General features: G+C 36.3%; 1 protein-coding gene across 2 annotated transcripts in view; it reads right to left on the bottom strand.

Annotated features, from left to right (window-relative positions):
* The window catches only part of CTNNA2 (catenin alpha 2), a 520003-nt gene that overhangs the window by 19127 nt on the left and 482800 nt on the right, over nucleotides 1-18076 (bottom strand). For both annotated transcript variants that reach the window (XM_054064692.1, XM_054064693.1), the window contains exons 15-17: nucleotides 15878-16059; nucleotides 13169-13274; nucleotides 9832-9966 (exon numbers count right to left, since the gene is read on the bottom strand). In XM_054064692.1, the coding sequence (XP_053920667.1) occupies nucleotides 9832-9966; nucleotides 13169-13274; nucleotides 15878-16059 (423 nt within the window). The remainder of the gene's footprint in view (nucleotides 1-9831; nucleotides 9967-13168; nucleotides 13275-15877; nucleotides 16060-18076) is intronic.

Here is an 18076-nt window from a genome sequence, read left to right as displayed (position 1 = left end):
TGGAAAAATCTGCTTTGTTTTTTTTCTGTCATAGCTAAGGAACGATGAAATATGTAATATCCCATCCGAGAATAAGTAAGGCTGTAACTGCTCTAATTTTTTGACAATGGGAATGCTGCATCTATTTGTAGGTATAAAAAAGGATAAAAATGTTTCTAGCAGTCTTTTGGATCAGATATTGTTGCTCTAATATAACTTATTATAGAGTTCTAATTTGGTCTTTGATGAGATTTAGCACAAATCACTTGTATGTTTCATCTCATTTTCTAGTGATAATATTAACTATCTGGCAACCTAGTTTGCAAAGCATTTTGATGATGTATTAGCCAAAATTAGAAAGAAGTGATGTTAAAAGAAAGCATTTGAGAATGCCTAACAGTAGGAGGTTAGCATTGATTTTTCTGATACTGGATAGTTTTTTACTTTGACTCCATATCAATGTCTTGAACAGATAGGAAACAAACCCTTCTTTTGATGCAGCTGGTTATCAGTTGTGCAGGATTAATGACTTGATGTAAGAACGACATATATTTTCCTTTTCTCCTATCAAGTTCATAAATATTTATAGCCATAACAACATATTCCAAGCGTTGTAGGTCAGTTAAAGATATAAGGCAACTTTAAACCTTCCTCACTCAGTTTGATCTCTTCCTAAAGACCACATTTAATGGAAATAGATTCCTATTGTGAGCTTTCTTACAGACTTCATTGAAAGCTGTTTTGTTCAGTATTTGCAATTGATTCTACTCAGGCTGGGAAAACCTGTTGATGTTTTGCCTCAAGGGTATGTCTTCTTGTCTGTGAGTATTTCTATGTGTGTGTTACTCATCTGCAACTCAAGTCTTCAGGAACGATAATTAAAGTGAAAGAAACTGATGAGTTTGAACTGAAGTTGTTGTTCTTTTAATATCTGCAAAAGCAACATCTTATAGTACTTTTAGAAGTGAGATTAAGTCTCACCACTGTCCAAATCAGTAAGTTAAATAATTGCAAGAGATAAAAGATGTACTTCTGTATAAAAAACACAGTTCAAAATCTCCTATTTTGTCATTATATAAATTTAGTTTTCATTATTTTCATGTGCAAGAAACAAACTCATTTTTGTTTAAAGGCACAACATGTACTTATTAGCAAATGTGTGCTGTGCCCTAAGGAGGCTGAGAATGTCCTAAATGAAAGGAATTCTTATTTAACACAAAATAGTGATGCTTGGTCCCAAACCGCCTCCTTTAAAGGCAGTAAGACAGGAAACAAAGTGAGACTGCACTGAAGTCTTCTCTTTCTTTATAGCAATTTTTATAGGAATAGTCCTTTAGGACCATGTGTTACGGTATGTTAGAAGGGTTTCTAGAACTTGCTAATTATTACAAGGCTGGTGCAGTTTGTGTATCAGAAAGCCATAATATCTCCATTTTCTTCCCATCTCATTCAGCGTTGCCTGGAATAAGAAACCAAGCTGGACTGAAGCCATAACCGCTGTAGCTGGTGACCTTTAGATTTAAAATGGTTACTATTTTCAACACAAATGCAGTATATGATGAAACATATACATTAGTATTTCCTTCAATTCTCTAATCCTTTTCTATGATCATATTTGTTTCAAGAGTCAATCCTGAATCCGTAACACTTCCCTTTGTTGCCATAGAATTAAATGGTTTAACATTTTTTTTGGTATCAGAAATGCCTTTCTTTGTGGAAACTCTTCTAATTAGAAATTTCAGTAACTGTAATCTTCAGAAATTCATTAATATTAGTTACCTGATAAAACACAAGAGCAAGTTCCCTGTAGACAAAATGCTTTTTAATAAAGATAAAAGTCTAACCTGCCTCAATTTTAACCTACTGAATGTAGACATATAGATGGTGTGTGGGCTGCATGTCTCCATTAATATATTCTAATGAAGAAAAGTGCAATGTGATATTGCTTTGCAAATGAATTTCTAGATAACATCTTTTCATTTATGTGGGATATCTTGTTTCATATTTATGTGTATGAGTATTTATATGTGTATTTATATACAATGAGATATTTCTTATTCCTGAAAATAGCTTTTTACCCAAATACTGTAGCTTCAAAGGAACTAAAATTATTTCATAAAAAAATATTTTCTTGTTGAATTTTTCAGTTATATCTTCATTCATGCGCTTTTCCTTACATAATGTAAACTCTGCCTACCACCAATCCACCTTCACTCAGCTGCTTCGAAGAAATAAACATAACACTAGTAAAAATAAATCCACCTTTCTAAAGTCTTCTATGCTGTTCTTTATGACATCATACGTATGATCCTCCAGATGCCCAAAGCTCAGGATAGATACTATCGTTCAATCCAGTCACAGTTATAAAGGCAAACCCACGTGAACTCACAGACATAGAAATAAGATCCACTGGGATCTTTCACTTAGCTGAATCAAAACACTTTACAAATGTCACTTGAAAGAGACCTCAAGAGGTCAACTTTGAACCTGAAATGAGTTGATTGCCAAAACTAGATCCGCTCAGCTGCTGCAATATCTACCTGGGGCTTGTACCCCTTCAAAGATGCCTATTTCATACACCCTCTGGGCTCCTGGTCTGCACTACCTCTACTGGGAAGCAATAGGTAAACTTAACCTAATGAACTAAATACTTATTATTGTTACATATTTGAAAGAGATATTATAAATGGTTTTAGAGCCATTCTAGATCCATCTATCTGTGTCTTTTTTTCCCGTCCTAATCTTCGAACTGTTTCATAGTATAATTAGGAATTCTTCACAGTTTTAACTTTCAGCAAGCCTTAAGATAGCATTTCTATTAAATATATCATATATAATGAATATATGACCATGAGGGATTTTATCAGCACTCATTTTGATTAACTTGCATAACTCACTGATGCCTTTATCCTTTAGGAGTAGTAAATTGACTCAGTGTCAGGATGATAAATTTTTTTGTTACCGCACCACCCTTTCTTGGGCAGTATATTGAGGGATACAGCCTGTGCTAGTAGGAGTTTAAGACTCCTATGTTAGTTACTAATACTCAATTTGTTCCAGATAAAGGCTTATCAGAAGTTATATCTGTATAATTATCATGTTTCATATAGCCATATATTTGGGAACAGAATAGTTACTACGGTTTTATTTCACTGTCTCACATGTTAATGTCTGCATACACTCAAACACATATGCAGAGGTTACTCAAATATATCTCCATCCTAAAAGGCGTAGCTGAAACATAGAATCATAGAATGGTTTAGGTTGGAAGGAATCATGAGGGTCATCTAATCCAACCCCCAACATATCCCTGTATTTTTAATTTCTTTCATTTCTTCGAAAACAAATAACGTGAGCTAGTTGAATATACAGTGTAAAATAAGGTCTCCCACTTTCCCACTCTAGATCCAGCCTCCCTGACTCGGAAGCTATCTTTTTACAATGGTAATTTCAGTTGAAATATGGACCCTAAATTTTTACCTTCTCTCCTTCCTTGTTATACCTGGAGTATTAGGAGAGTAGGCATTATTGTGGAGTCCAACCAACTTTATGGTCCTGACTTTATCGCAGTCTTTTCCCACTACTGCAATTCTTTGAGGTCATATTCCTATCTTGCTTTTAGTTTGGCTTTTTCTTCCCCTGACCTTTTCATATCTCATGTTTCAAGATCTTTGGCTTACTTCCTTATTATTTCCAAAGTCCTCTCCTTTCCAAAGTCTTAGCTTAAGTGTTTTCTACTGACAAAACTTGACAGCTTGCCAGTCTAAGCAGCCCAGCCCAGAAATATCTATAAACTCTGGTTTTTATGCTGTTTCTGTGAGTATATTTCATGTAGCATTCTTCCATTTCTGCTACAAATAAATAATAAAACTTACTTTGTTGTAGCTGAATAAAAGGAGTAACCTTTTTGCACACCTGAGAATCTTGAAGAAAATGAACCTGGCAGTTTTGCCAATTTACCAACCCTCCCTTCAGCAAAATTTTCTTTACATATTGCTAAATTCTTGGCTGATTCAGGACAATTTAACAAATTCCAAAATAACATTTCCTCCATACTGTTAAGCATTTTAAACATAAACTTTCTCTCTGATTGCTTCCTTGGATACAAACAAACGAATGAAACACCAAGCTGAGTGGCAGAGTTGCCACGCTTGAATGATGGACTGTCATCCAGAGGGACCTGGACAGGCTGGAGAAGTGGGTCTGTGTGAATCTCATGAGGTTCAGCAAGGCCAAGTGCAAGGCCCTGAGTTGGGGCAATCCCCGATTTCAATACAGAATGGGGGATGATGCAATGGAGAGCTGCCCAGCAGAGGACTTCAGGGTGCTGGTTGATGAGAAGCTCAACATGAGCCAGCAATGTGTACACTCAGCCCAGGCAGCCAACCGTATCCTGGGCTGTATCAAAAGAACCATGGCCAGCAGGGCGAGGGAGGTGACTCTGCCCCTCTACTCCTCTCTGTGAGGCCTCATCTGGAGTATTTTGTCCAGTTCTGGAATCCTCAACGTAAGAAGGATATAGAACTGTTGGTCCAGAGGAGGGCTACAAAGATGATCGCAGGGAGCACCCTCCATACAAGGACAAGCTGAGGAAGTTTGGGTTGTTCAGCCTGGAGAAGAGAAGGCTCTGAGGAGACCTTATAGTGACCTTCCAGTACCTGAATGGGGCCTACAAGAAACCTGGGGAGGGACTGTTTATAAAGGCTTGTGATGATAGGACGAGGGGAAATGGGTATAAACTGGAGAGGGGCAGATTTAGACTAGACATAACGAGGAATTTCTTCATGATGAGAGTGGTGAGACACTGGAACAGGTTGCCCAGGGAAGCTGTTGCTTCCCCATCCCTGGAGGTGTTCAGGGCCAGGTTGGATGGGGCCTTGGGCAGCCTGATCCAGTGGGATGTCCCTGCCCATGGCAGGGGGGTTGGAACTAGACGATCTTTAAGGTCCTTTCCAACTCAAACAATTCTATGATTCTGTGAAAAAAAACAGAAAGGCTTTCTGATGCAGAGACACGTGAGCTGCTGTTAAGTAACTGCTTATGCACAGGCTTTTAATCCAAATTCAATCAAAGACATCCTTACTTGCTTTTATTAGCAGGTAAAATTCAAATTACATGACTTTTCTTTGAGTCTATAGAATTTCTAATTATCTACTTGCTACTCCACATGCATACCAACTTGCTCTTACAGCACAAGGCTTTTTAGGATGATTTGCCCTTAAGTGAAAGAAAACTAGGGACTTTAAAACGTTTTGGATTACTAGATGCAAGATCCACAGGGAAACTGTCGGCTTGCCTGAAGTAACCACTGGATGCATACTTTTCCTGTGATAAATAATAAGGCTTATTGGTTTTTGATGAGGACTACCTATTTCCAGCTTTCTCATCACTGATTAAGAATAAACATACAATTATTTTGCAGTATATCCCATATTTGTCAATATTTTCATGTATTCAATCTCTCAGTTCAGGTAGGATGAGAGTTTTCATAGTGTCCCGCCCACAGTTAATGAGGTGGCTCCAGCCCTTTTACCTTCCTTCTTCCCCCAAAGTCCTATCTTAAATTCACCAAGCAAGAACTAGATAAACTCACAATCTTTAACTAAACTGTCTTGGATCTGCAAAATGTTATAAGACTTCTTCTTTTAGCATCGTAGCTGAGCCTATTGCGTTAAGATAAATGGGCCTTTGAAAACAATTGGAAATTACACCCAGCTGAAGTATGTTTGGAGTGTGCTTCGGCTAGATTCAATATTTTTGGACAGTGTTCAAAGGTACATGGCTGTTACTCCATATGACATTACAGATCTGTCTGGCTCACAAGATTACGACTCTTTGGGCAAATTTTCTGAAAATACAGTTGATTATATCCGTAGAGTTCTAAATCAAACCTGGACCCATAGGGGGCTGCCTTGGATAAGGGATTTTCTTAGATTCTGTTCAACGTAATCCTGCAGGAAAGACTGTTGTGAAGCTACTAACATTAAAATGAATTTAAAAAAATGCAAGCTCATAGCCTAAATGGATAGTAGGTAAATGAGCTGATCGGCTTCAGAGCAGGGGTAAAACAGAACAAGTGGTTATCTATTCCAGAGTTAGAAATGTATATATATATATATATCTGTTTTATTGTAATGAGTGAGACAGGAATACTAAAAAAATAAAGCAGCCCTAGAGTTAGAAGTACTCTGAATTTTTATCCAAATAACAAATATCATGGTTAAAGCTAAGTCTATTCAACAAAAGTAGCTACAACAAAAAGGCTATCTATTAGCAGGAGCTAAGTATATGTAAATGGTATTTACTCAACTGAGAGTAGCATAAGCTCAGCCCCTCAGACAATTCATTCCAATACAATGGTGCAACTCGTTATGAAGTAAGTACACATTACTATAAACTTAGGCAAGAAGCAAAGAAAAAAAATTTGAAGTGCTTTTAGTTGTGATTTTATTAAAGGAAGATGTTTACTCTTAAAAGAGAACTGGGAATTGAATATTCAGATTTAAAATTAGAGATACATGCATTTTTCATGGGCCAAGGTGGAAGAGACTTTTATTAGGAACAAGGTTATAAACGCCACAGATTTGAAATTGTTCAAAAATAATTTGCATTTTTATCTTAATTTCTTTCTGCTTTTATCTAACTTCCTTCTTGCCCCTTCTGTATAATCTTCTTCAGGTTTACAAGGCCTCTCACTGATAACAGGTATCATATAATTTTTCCGTATTTTACTTCTCAAAATTCAACTGAATCGGGAATTAAGAATCTCACTTTGAAACATAAGGGGCCAACTCAACAGACAGTCTAAACTGGCCTTGCTCCATTGGTAATAATGAGGTTAGGCTGATGCATGCTAACTCTCAATTGCCAGATCTTATTTATCTGGTGAAAACCACTTTGCTATCTGCATGCAAGGAATTTGATGGGAAAGATCAAAGGAGGGAAAGAGCTAGGGGAAAAAAGGAACGGGAGAAAGAAAGGGAAAACCAACAGTGGGTTCTTTCTCTTACTGAAATAATTTACACTTCAGGAGTCTGACATTTTCTTACTTTTTGATCTTTTTTCCTATTTGCAGCAAAGTCAATGATGCCAAAAAGAGCCCCTTCTCATGCTATGCTAGTATCATATCAATCTATAGAGGAAAAAGCAAACAAGATCACCTTTATGCTTATTTTCAGAGATAAACCATACTGAACTCCTGAATCTTGTGGGAAAAAAAACAAATAGAAGTTTCACCAAAAGATATATAGTACATTCTACGTTATGTACACCGTATTTTTGAAGTTGTTGCAGAGTATTTTTCTCTAACAGAACTATAAGAACTGTGGGGTGGCTTTCATCTGTCTCTTAGGTTTTAATTAGTTTTATGTCTCTTTCCGTTTTACAGAAATATACACATGCCCACACATGGATTCATACATACATATGCATACATTCATTTCATTTGTAAATATTGATTAATATTTTAATAATGCAAAATTTCAGGCAGAGATTGCACTACCCATAATTGTTCTGAATCATAACTCATCTTTTGGTTCTATCTGAATCATACTCTGATTCTTCATAAGCACAGCAGTAAATTACAATATAATAATAATCATCCTGGTGCTTGATATTTACATCAAAACACTTAATTTTAGTGCATTGACATAAACTTGCTTCTGTAGTCAGAGGTTGGGAAGCTTGAATTCTGGATTTCTATTGCACTTCTAAATTGTACTGTATGCAGGTTGCCAAATAATGGTATTTCATTTGAATGTAAATAAAATACTGTTTATTTGTAACTGGCTATCCAAGAGAAAATGAAGAAGAAGATGGAAGCAGAAGCAGCAGGTAGACAAGCAGATGTAGATGTGCACTCAGATACCAAATCTCTGGATAGCAAAGGAGCATACAGTACCCAACGCCTTGAAGCTTGGAAAACACGATCAGGAAAGCACTGTACTAACTGTGTACCAGATAACAAGATAATGCTCTTGAAAAAGGATGTGCACAGGAGTTCAACTCTCTACTTCACCTCCTGTTCAGAGCAAAACCAGAAGAAGCAAGCTGGGCAGTCTTCAAATTTTCTGTATGTCAGTACTATTGAGTCTTTGGAACAGACCCAAATAATTTCTGTGGTTGAAGCTAGCTTTGCCTTTGCAACTGCCTCTAAAATCCCAACCAAACAGAGACAAAATGGTGATGAAGCCTGGTAAGCAACAGATGCTAACAATGCCAGACTGGAAATGATGAAGTCAAGCAGTTCGGCCACTTAAATTTCACAACGGATGGTGATGTTCCAGTAACGAATAGATGCCAGAGATTCACAATGGCTTATTCAGCATCCATGTACACTGAATAAAGAGACTCGAAAAAGAAACACACACACCACAAAAGCCAAGCTGGTAGAAGCACTGATTTGGGTAATTGTTGTAGATAGATGAATATGACAACTCGATGGGTATGAAAAGCTGGACCCAGATGGCAGTAAGAAAAGATCATAGCGTTTACTATGCAGCAAAGCTGTCAGCGATACAAGGACAGATCACTCCATTAATAGCAGGAAAATGGAAGAGGATCTTTTCATTGCTGTGGGAAGATCAAGGCATTAAAATTACATATGCACATATGTCAAGAAGTGAAGACCAATTGCAGGACTGATACAAGAACATTTAAGCAGCTCCTCTTAGGATTGAATATATGACTTTAGAATGTTTGATCCAAGACAGCCTGGCAAATGTTTAAGACCTTCTACAGTGCTTTGCAAAAAATTAAAGTGTTGTGTAGTTGAGAACAATTGCTCTGAACTTCTGATATGTGGGAGGAAGGCCAGTGATTTCACTGGGGAATCTTATGGATGAAATGAAGGCTACAAGTCAGTTGTCCTAACAATCTTCGTACTTGATTGGGCTTAAACAATGAAAGGGTGCTTCTTCCAAACCACATTTGAAAACAATCTTGTTTCAAGTATCTTGTGTCTCACAAATCACCATCATTTTGAAAACACACTCAGGAGAGTGAAACGTCTATATTTGAGTTAGACGATAATAAAAAAGTCGTGGCGCTAATATTAGGATGAATAGTTAAAAGAACAAAACAATTCATGAAAAGCAGCGGTTGCTACTGCTTAATTCTAGTAATCTCCCAGAGGAACAGAGTCAAATATTAGGCCAAGGAAACAAAAATATTTTTAGATAGTAGAAAACTCATTGCTTACAATATCACTACTGCTGCACATACCTGTCTTTACTCATAAAAAAACCCAAAAAATTGTGTGTAAAAAGTTTGTAGTGTTCATTGGAAATAACTGAAATAATTGTATAGGAATTAAAATATAGTATCATTGTGCTTGCTAATAGTATTTGAAAACAGCACGTGCATCGAAAATTAAAATAATTTGCTGGCCTTCCAGAGTTTTTGCTAAACCTAGTGTGCATTGGAACCTGAGTGAATGAAATCCCATTAGTCATCACCATCTTAACAATATGCACTTCATACAGAGCTGGCTTCTGCACAGAGGAAGGAAATTACCAGTACTAACAAAGGAAAGAAGATTTATAATGAGCAAATATACAAAAGCTCCAAATAATTATAATATTTAACAGCTTGGCAATGACTTTCTAGGCTATGAAATTACTTTTCTTTTTGGAAGAATGAAGATTTTACAAGGTTAATATAAACAAAGGGTAATTGGAAAATCAAATTGCTCTACACAAGTTATTGTAAGGCCTGGAATAATGGCGATAACATTTTAAAAAGCTTGCTTATGAATCACTATCTTTTTGTTTCGTACATTACTGCCATCAAAAAATGCTCCCTTTCAAGTGCTTCATGGGAAACATAAACAGCTAAATACAAATACCAGCTTACCCCTGATACAATAAGCTCTCCTCCCAGGTTCTGAACTTCTGCCTTCACTTTGCTGCAGATATTGAGCTGGTGGCAGTAGAGGGCAATGCGCTGCAGGTAGGCTAGCAGGTCCTGTTTGCAGGCTGAGTCAGGGCACTACAGACAAAAGAAATATTTGATTAGATGTAGCTGAGTTTGCAAGATTTTAGAGAGGTAATCAGAGGACAGAGTGGCAATGTGTGTGTATTAGATCCATTTCACTGTTACTTTCTGTGGGATCCCTGATGAAATATGAAAATTCACTCTACCTTTCATTTAATTCAAGACTGATGAATTGCAATCTGAAAATGCACTATACCTTTTTGTAAAAAGAAGAAACTTCTCTGTCAGCCAACAATCCTAGAATCCTAGAATAGTTTGGGTTGGAAGGGACCTTAAAGATCATCTGGTTCCAACCCCCCAGTCATGGGCAGGGACATCCCACTGGATCAGGCTGCCCAAGGCCCCATCCAACCTGGCCTTGAACACCTCCAGGGATGGGGCAGCCACAACCTCCCTTGGCAGCCTGTGCCAGTGTCTGACCACTCTCATGGTGAAATTCTTCCTAATGTCCAGTCTAAATGGATGTCATAATGAATGCTCCCATATGATATCAGTTTGTAGAGAAGAATCTATGAAAAGTCAAAAGACCAAGTTTGATGTGAAACTCCAGGTTGCCTGCTGTGCAGATTAAGAGACAACATGGACCATGCAAAGTCCAGATATACCCAGTTCTGACTGATTACATCCACTCAAATGCCAACTCTTGACTGTCATGCCAGCTTCCCTGGCATTTGTGCAGACTTCCAGAGGACACAGCTCTGCTTCAGACTTGGCAAACGCCAGTCTTACTGACGCACTAAGGATTCAAGACGTAGAGGTGAGGCTGCTTGGGTTTGTTATTGACAGATTTGGCAAGCTTATTGTTAATGTATAAATACCCTAATATGTGCCAGAAGGAAATTATTTCCTGAAGTGATGTATTACAGAGTCTCTCAGGAGGACATCAGTCTTGCAGCCCTTCTCAAGAACACAATGAGACAAGATGGTCCCTCTACATGCCTAAGGGATAGCCCAACATGCTAGAGGGAAGGCGACCTACAGTCCTATTCCATTTTGGATGCTGTGCATCTCACATGTTTTGATACAAACTACATTAGGTCAAAGGTAGTAGACTCAGTGAAGGTTTTTAATCCATATAATTAAAAAAGGCCCAAGCACAATTTATTCATAGTCTTTGGGACTCTTAATAGAAAATGCATCATCCCACACAATAGCAACAGCATAATAAACCACAGTCTTGCAGTTAATATTCAAGGTCTTGCCTCAAGAGAACAGATCGCAGTTAATTCACTCTGATGAAACATTCCTAAAAGGGTCCATTGCTAACAGCGTGCTTCCAATACATACTCTTTGGGGGTACCCAGCAAAGTCTGACTGACAATGTTCTTTGAATATAAAGCTTGGCAAACAAAGATTTAGGGACTTTCAAATATGTCTTTTTAGCATCTTACAAAGTTTGTGCTCAATTTTTGTAAAATACTATCAGAGCACCTCAACAAAAACAGAGTTAAACACATAGAAATCAACAGCATCACAACCTCTGACTTGAGATCACTGATCTATCCCCAGCAGCCAATCTTAGCAAGGAATATATTTGCAGCAAAATAATTGTATTTATTGCCTTCTATAACACTGAAAACAGTCACTTTGCGTTTTTTTCTCCCTTTCAAACTAACAATCAACAAAGCTGGAGGTTCATAGTGGTTGTTAGTTTTAATCGGCACTATATTTACGATAATGCTATGCCTCTTTTGCAGTTGCTACATCTTTCAGGTGTGAATCCCTAAGAGACCTCTTCTCCCTACCAGTGACAATTGAATATAGAAATATTTACCCAGCTCTTGAAGTCGACGAACTGAAAGAAATGAACTTTAAAGCAATACTTCTAAAGAGCTGACAAAGCTTTAAATACAAGTACCTTGGAGCAAATGAAAATGTAAGATTTCTCTCTTTGGAACAGTAATTAAAAATGCAACTGTCCATAAAAAGTTTATATTGCATGAGTGTCTCCAAAGTTCTATAAAATATCATTAAAGCTCAAGCATTAAAACAAACAATTCATTCTCATAGTGGTTTTACTGTTTATTATTCAAGTGTGCACATTACAGCCCTCTGAAATTTAATATGTGACTCCAGCCAATGCACCTTAGCATAGCAATTCTCTTTACTTCGCGTTTCTCTCTTTAAAATAGTCCACCTCTGCAGATATTGTAGACTAAGAATTTCATCAGCTGACAGATGGATTTCTCCTTTCTTATGCTAAAATGAACAGATGCTTCATGTGAAGGATGGGAATGGGTTAGCCACAGGTAAAATGTTTGCTGACGGTAAAGGAAACCTAAACCCCAAATTTCTGAGATTATAGAAAAAAGGAAAGCTTCAGGTTTCTTGTCACTTTGACCCATATTCAGACTATTACATACTTACTTGAAGAAGAAATGGAAATACTTTTTTTTTGAAGAGAAAGACAAGACACAGGAAAGTTACAGTTCCCGCTTCCAGGAAACTTTCTCCTCATGACAATGAAAAGAAAGAAACAACAGGAAGTCTTCAAGGGCAAAACCAGTTTAATTTAATTTGCCTAAATTTAAATCAGCTACCTAGAACATGCATTGGAAATTTGGCTCTTGAATTTAATGTGATGGTTCCTCTTGCTCTCTAGATGGAATAATAATCCAATCTGAAAGAAAGGAGCTGAATATAGCAAGTTCATCTCTTCATTTTTTATATGAGTTTGGTAATGGGACTGAGGACACAACCCCTAAAACACGGAGCAGGGAGGTGTAGGCTGAAACCACAATAACCTGATGCAAAGCAAAGGGAGTTAGGGAATCTTGAAAAAGTGCAATTTCAATGGAAACTGATGGAAGAACAATGCGAAAAAATATAAGGATTCCTAGGCACATGGCAAGGGTAACAGACCATCTAGGTATTTACTGCTTTCGTAACAGCAAATATATCAGTCTGCTTCTACTACAGTCACCTGGGTCCAGAAGTGAGGCTGTTCAACAATTCAGGCATTGCTGAGGTTTAGAGAGACTCATTTATGACTTTCCTGTACTGTAAATACCAAATTGGTTGATATAGAAGAAAGAACTTATATTCAATGGGTAGATCAGTATCACGGCAATGGTTTTCAGCAGCTAATTTTCTGCAAAGCAAAGATAACCTTTTCCTGCAAAAGGCAACTCGTTGCTAGAGGTTGCAATCTATTTCTGCTCTTTTTTTTTTTTTATTTTCTTTTTTTTTTTGTTACCTGATCAGCTACCGCCCGTGCCAACTTATCCATCCTTGATCCTGCCTCTGCAATCTTCTTGGCTGCATTAATGACATCTGAAGTATTCTTCAGGGGGCCTTTGCCTCTATGAAATACAATAGAGTTATGCACCATCTAAATAAATCATAAAGGCAACAGTGTTAGTGACCCCGTTTAGGTTTTTGTCATTTAAAATAGTAACATGAATGACTTCTTATTTTATTACAACTTCACCTTTTAATTACTTTGTAGTACAGCTTGATTAAGAAATGAGTCTGCTATATTCCCTGTGTCTTATAAAAATGCCTCACTAGCAATTTCGTCTGATGGCCCCTTCCAGCACATGAACTGTACTTAATAGTGTATACATTTTTAAGTGCCCATTAAGCCAATATTCTTTCTGAAATACAACTATTTCAAAATGTTATTTTTGAATCAGTGCTGAACAGTAAGCCTGCCATGTCTAGATCAAAAATGTCATGTTTTAGAAAACGTTTTTTTGGGAGATTTTTGTCAGAAAAGAGATATACCTGAAGCATAATCCTCATGTTACACTTATATTTTACACTTAAAACATGAATAACTTTAAGACTGATCCTTCACTATACTCTTAAGATGATGCACAAAACTCCGAATCTAGTCATTAAAGTTACCAAAATGTATATAGACAAAGAGTAAAAAGTCACTGCAGACTTTTCTGAGTCTGCTTCAGACTCAAAACTTGAATCCTAATTGTAATAATAAATTTGCTACTGCTCCTGAGAATAGCTCTGTTGGAAGCCAGCTGATTTTCCTCTTTATTCCTTTTGGGTTTTTTTAATACTATGAGGAGAAACAGAGCTCCAGATAAGACTTACAGAAAATAATAGTAAGAACATACTTCATTTTTTTTAAACTAAAACTGAAGGCATTTTTTTCTAAGCACAATGTAGCATTATTTTTGTGTTTTTCATCTATAATGCAAAGAATAAGATACTGAAACATATTTCCATTTTTGGCTTATTTCCCTACTTTCCTTTTCATCTTAAACAGATATTGAAATACAAAAAAATGTCCCACTTTCGATGAACTTTAAGTATATCAGAAATCCTTCTTAGTGACCACATTAATTACATCAGCAGATCTGACTTTCATGAACTCCACACATTTGAAAAATTATTCTATTTTAACACTGCTGAGGTTATAGGCAACCGAAAAGGTGCAAAAGGCTTTGTTCTGTTTTAATGGAATATATTAAACGAGGTTTTATTGAATCCAATGTAGGCAGAGGTACACTTTGATTTTTTCTTTCTCTTTTTTTTTTTTTTTTGTAATTTACTTCAAATGTGACAGTAGTTTTCTCCCATTCTCCTATTAGTTCTGTTCTTTTGATGGTAGAAAATGCAATTACAGAACTTTCAGTTTGATGCTTAATGTACCAAAGGTTGTCTGGGAGGTTGCAGAACGTGTTCATATTCTGGGCTGTTGCTTTAGAACATTAGTTCTTCCTTCCATGAAATGATGACATTGTTTGGACAGTTTTTCACTCCATTTTTGAGCAGAAGGATCAGAGACCCAAAGACAACACAAACACAAAAGTAATTAAGATGCCTCTAAAATGTCACCCTTTGTAGGAGGTTCTATACTCTTATTTGGTATATTAGAGTGGTGAGTCTACTGCAAAGAAATATTTGTAAAGCACAAAGTGAGAAATAAATAGAGAATAATTACCTGGAAAGAAGTATAGCAGTACGCTATTAGAGTAAGCAAACTTTCTATATGCACATTTAAATTTAAAATGGATAAAAATGTTTGCTGTTTCCTATTACAAATTAACTATCTATGCAAGCACAAATAGTTAAGCTATTTGTGAATTAATGGTATTCATACACCACCACCAGCCACAAGGTACGTGCAAACTCTAATCGCCTGGAGACTAAGAAATCTTTTTGCATTTTGATGAATAAAAGGATGTCTTATTTTAATTCTGAAGAAAGACATAAATATTTTTGTCCAGTTTTGTCTAATTACATTTTGATAAATATCATTTAAGCTTTTGAACTCACCCTAAAAAGAAACACTGAAAAATCTTTAATTTATTACAGAGATCTGTAATTCAAAGAATCTTGTAAAACGTTCTCCCTGGTGTGATTAACAAAATGACTACATTTAAACTTCTGTTTGTATGATATCGTTAATGAATGGTGTTTTGACACTTTGTAATTAGAAAAGAAGATATCAACAGAAAAAAGAAATGAAAGGGAAAAAAATCATTACTGACAGGTTCCAATAGAGTATAAGTTCAATATAGTTTCATTTGATTGGGGATTTTTTTTTTAAATAAGTTCAGTCTTCAAAATTATATAAATAGTTTTGCCATTATTTTTGATTGACACAAATTGCATTGAAATGTTGAAAGTTCAGAGAGGCACATGCATTTAGATGGGCACTAAATGAAATGTCATTTGAGTGTCTGGAAGGTCACAGACTATCTTTGCTGCCGAAATTCAAGACGATCTGCAAATAAAGTGGATTAGCAAATAGGACAAAAACTTCATGTGATTGATCCCATTTGGTGAAACATCCAGAGCAGTAGTGTAGAGAACTGTACAGCCCATCTTATTATGTATGATGCCTGGCTTTGCATCCCCCAAAGCAGTGCACATCATCTCAATAGGTTATAAATGGCAACAAAAAGGCAAGATGTGGGATATCTAAGTCTGTCCTTACCTAGTGAAGTCTGTCATTTCCATCATAATCATGCACATCTGCTTTGCCAACACAATGATGTCATTACCACTGTCATCCCACTTAGCCACCTCTGCATCCAGTTTGCTCTTTTCTTGGTGGAATATCTCGACCTGCTCAGCAATTTTTGCCTTCTCCTCCTGAGGAAGCTGAGCCATGATAGCCTGGAAAAAAAAAATGGGAGAAGTTGGGGATGAAAAAAGTCAGCTAGAAATCATTACATTTCCAGTGGTCCAAATGGAGTGCCCAACTTCTAGTTTCCTTTTTATGGGAGCTGCACATGCCAAGCAAATCCAGCAGACATTTGACTTCTTTTAGGACAGGTGAAGATAAATACACAGAATGTTTATAGCTCTTCTCACACCTTCAAGAAATTAAAAATATGTGTTGCCATACTATGCAGATTATTCACCAGTGGATATAGGAAGATTAAAGAAAATTCCTGTTAAACCTTAACTTTTAGGAAGAACAAAATGAATGACACCTATGGGAACTGCCAATATCTCCCCCAGTCTCATTCTCTGTCAGAAGTAGAAGTGTTCTTGTTAACCTAATAATAGAATAAGCTATGACATGAAAGATAACACATTTGAAATTAATTGTAATGAATGTACCTTTCAATAATATTTAGCGGTCTAATTGACTCATGGACAATATATGAAGAGGCACTGCACTGGTTGATACTAATCTGCCTTGACACCGCAACTAGGCAGAAAGTTTCCCGACCCCCCTGTACCAAAAGAAGAAAGAAAAGTCTACAAAACTATAATAACTACTTTTGAAGATCACATGGACACTTCCAATAATGACTTCCAAGCTGAGCTACTATTTGGCTTTAGGGGGTTCTCAAGACCACATTATGCATTTAATGGGGTGTGACACATATTTAAGTGTCATTACATTTTTTCTTGTTTATGTCACTTTCAATCAGCTGGAGTCTTTCTCTACATATTCTTAAAATGCTCTTGGCTTTTAAAAATTCATAATTGACCTTTTCCAAAACTGAAATTAAAAATGGTTATAAACAGTAGATCAGAAAATGAGAAATTTGCAAGGTAATCAAATTAAGATTCAACACATGAGTTTTAATTATGTCTTATCAATGTAGCTCAGCACTTTCAAATGTTAGCATATTAGTCTTTTCACAGAAAAAAAAGCAACGTAAGTCAAACTAATAAATAAATATATAAAATACATATAAAACAATGGAACAGATGAATTAACTGAAATTAAGAGAATGTGATAGGTGTAGTAAAAGATGGAAAGCTGATTTGTACGTCTTGCACGTGCTTTCTTTCCATGGACAGATTCACCTGCACACCCGTTTATACTGGTATACAGTGTTTGAACACTTCTATTCCAGCTGCCAAGGCATTTTTCAGAGAGGCTATACCCTATAGCAAATGCAGTTCACATATTCAAGTTCTAATTCTACTGAAGACCATCACTAGTCTTTATACTGAAATACTAATAAGCATTATGGGATAAGCATATGAAAAAAATACATTACATTTCACAAACAAAAATGCAGATTTTCAAAAGAAAAGGTTCTGCTTAGCAAACTCATTTCAATGAATCACTGAACATTGTGGACTGCATGGCTTCTGCTTAGCATGTTTTCATTTTCAGCTTTGCATTGTTTGTTGCTTTTCTCCTTGTGGCATATTGCATTCTATATTATTAAGGAATGGCACTGTCTTTATAATATACTATGTTTATACAGCGTGTAGCCGATCAAAGCATAAGGTATTAAGTGCAGTAGTGATAATAATCGAAATAAATGCAATAGAATTTAAGTCTCCTAAGTCCCTAGGTGAACTAGATTCTAAGTAAAAATATTACTGCAGTCTTTACTTGGTTTTCAGTTCAAGAAAAGATGTTATGTTACCCAGTATCCCAGATGTAACAAAAAAAAATAAAAAAGACTGTGAAATAACTGTGTTGTACCTCAATAATTTTGTAATTCAGATTTACTTTAATAGTCAACTCTTTGACTATAAAACAGGACTCTGTGCTCTTTAAAATATAATAATCTCTCCAAGATAGTCAACTGTATCCAGAAGATAGTTCTGTCATTGTTCTCAGAGGAAGGTATCCAACTATCATTCTGCAATTCTACTGATAGCATGTTTTTCAATGCCAGTTCCTGGTCACCCAGCTCTCTGGGATGGGACCTATCAT

The sequence above is a fragment of the Cuculus canorus genome, chromosome 4, assembly GCF_017976375.1.
Source record: "Cuculus canorus isolate bCucCan1 chromosome 4, bCucCan1.pri, whole genome shotgun sequence".
Taxonomy (NCBI): domain Eukaryota; kingdom Metazoa; phylum Chordata; class Aves; order Cuculiformes; family Cuculidae; genus Cuculus; species Cuculus canorus.
Note: the sequence above shows the minus strand (reverse complement) of the source record. Positions and strands in the feature narration are given on the sequence as shown.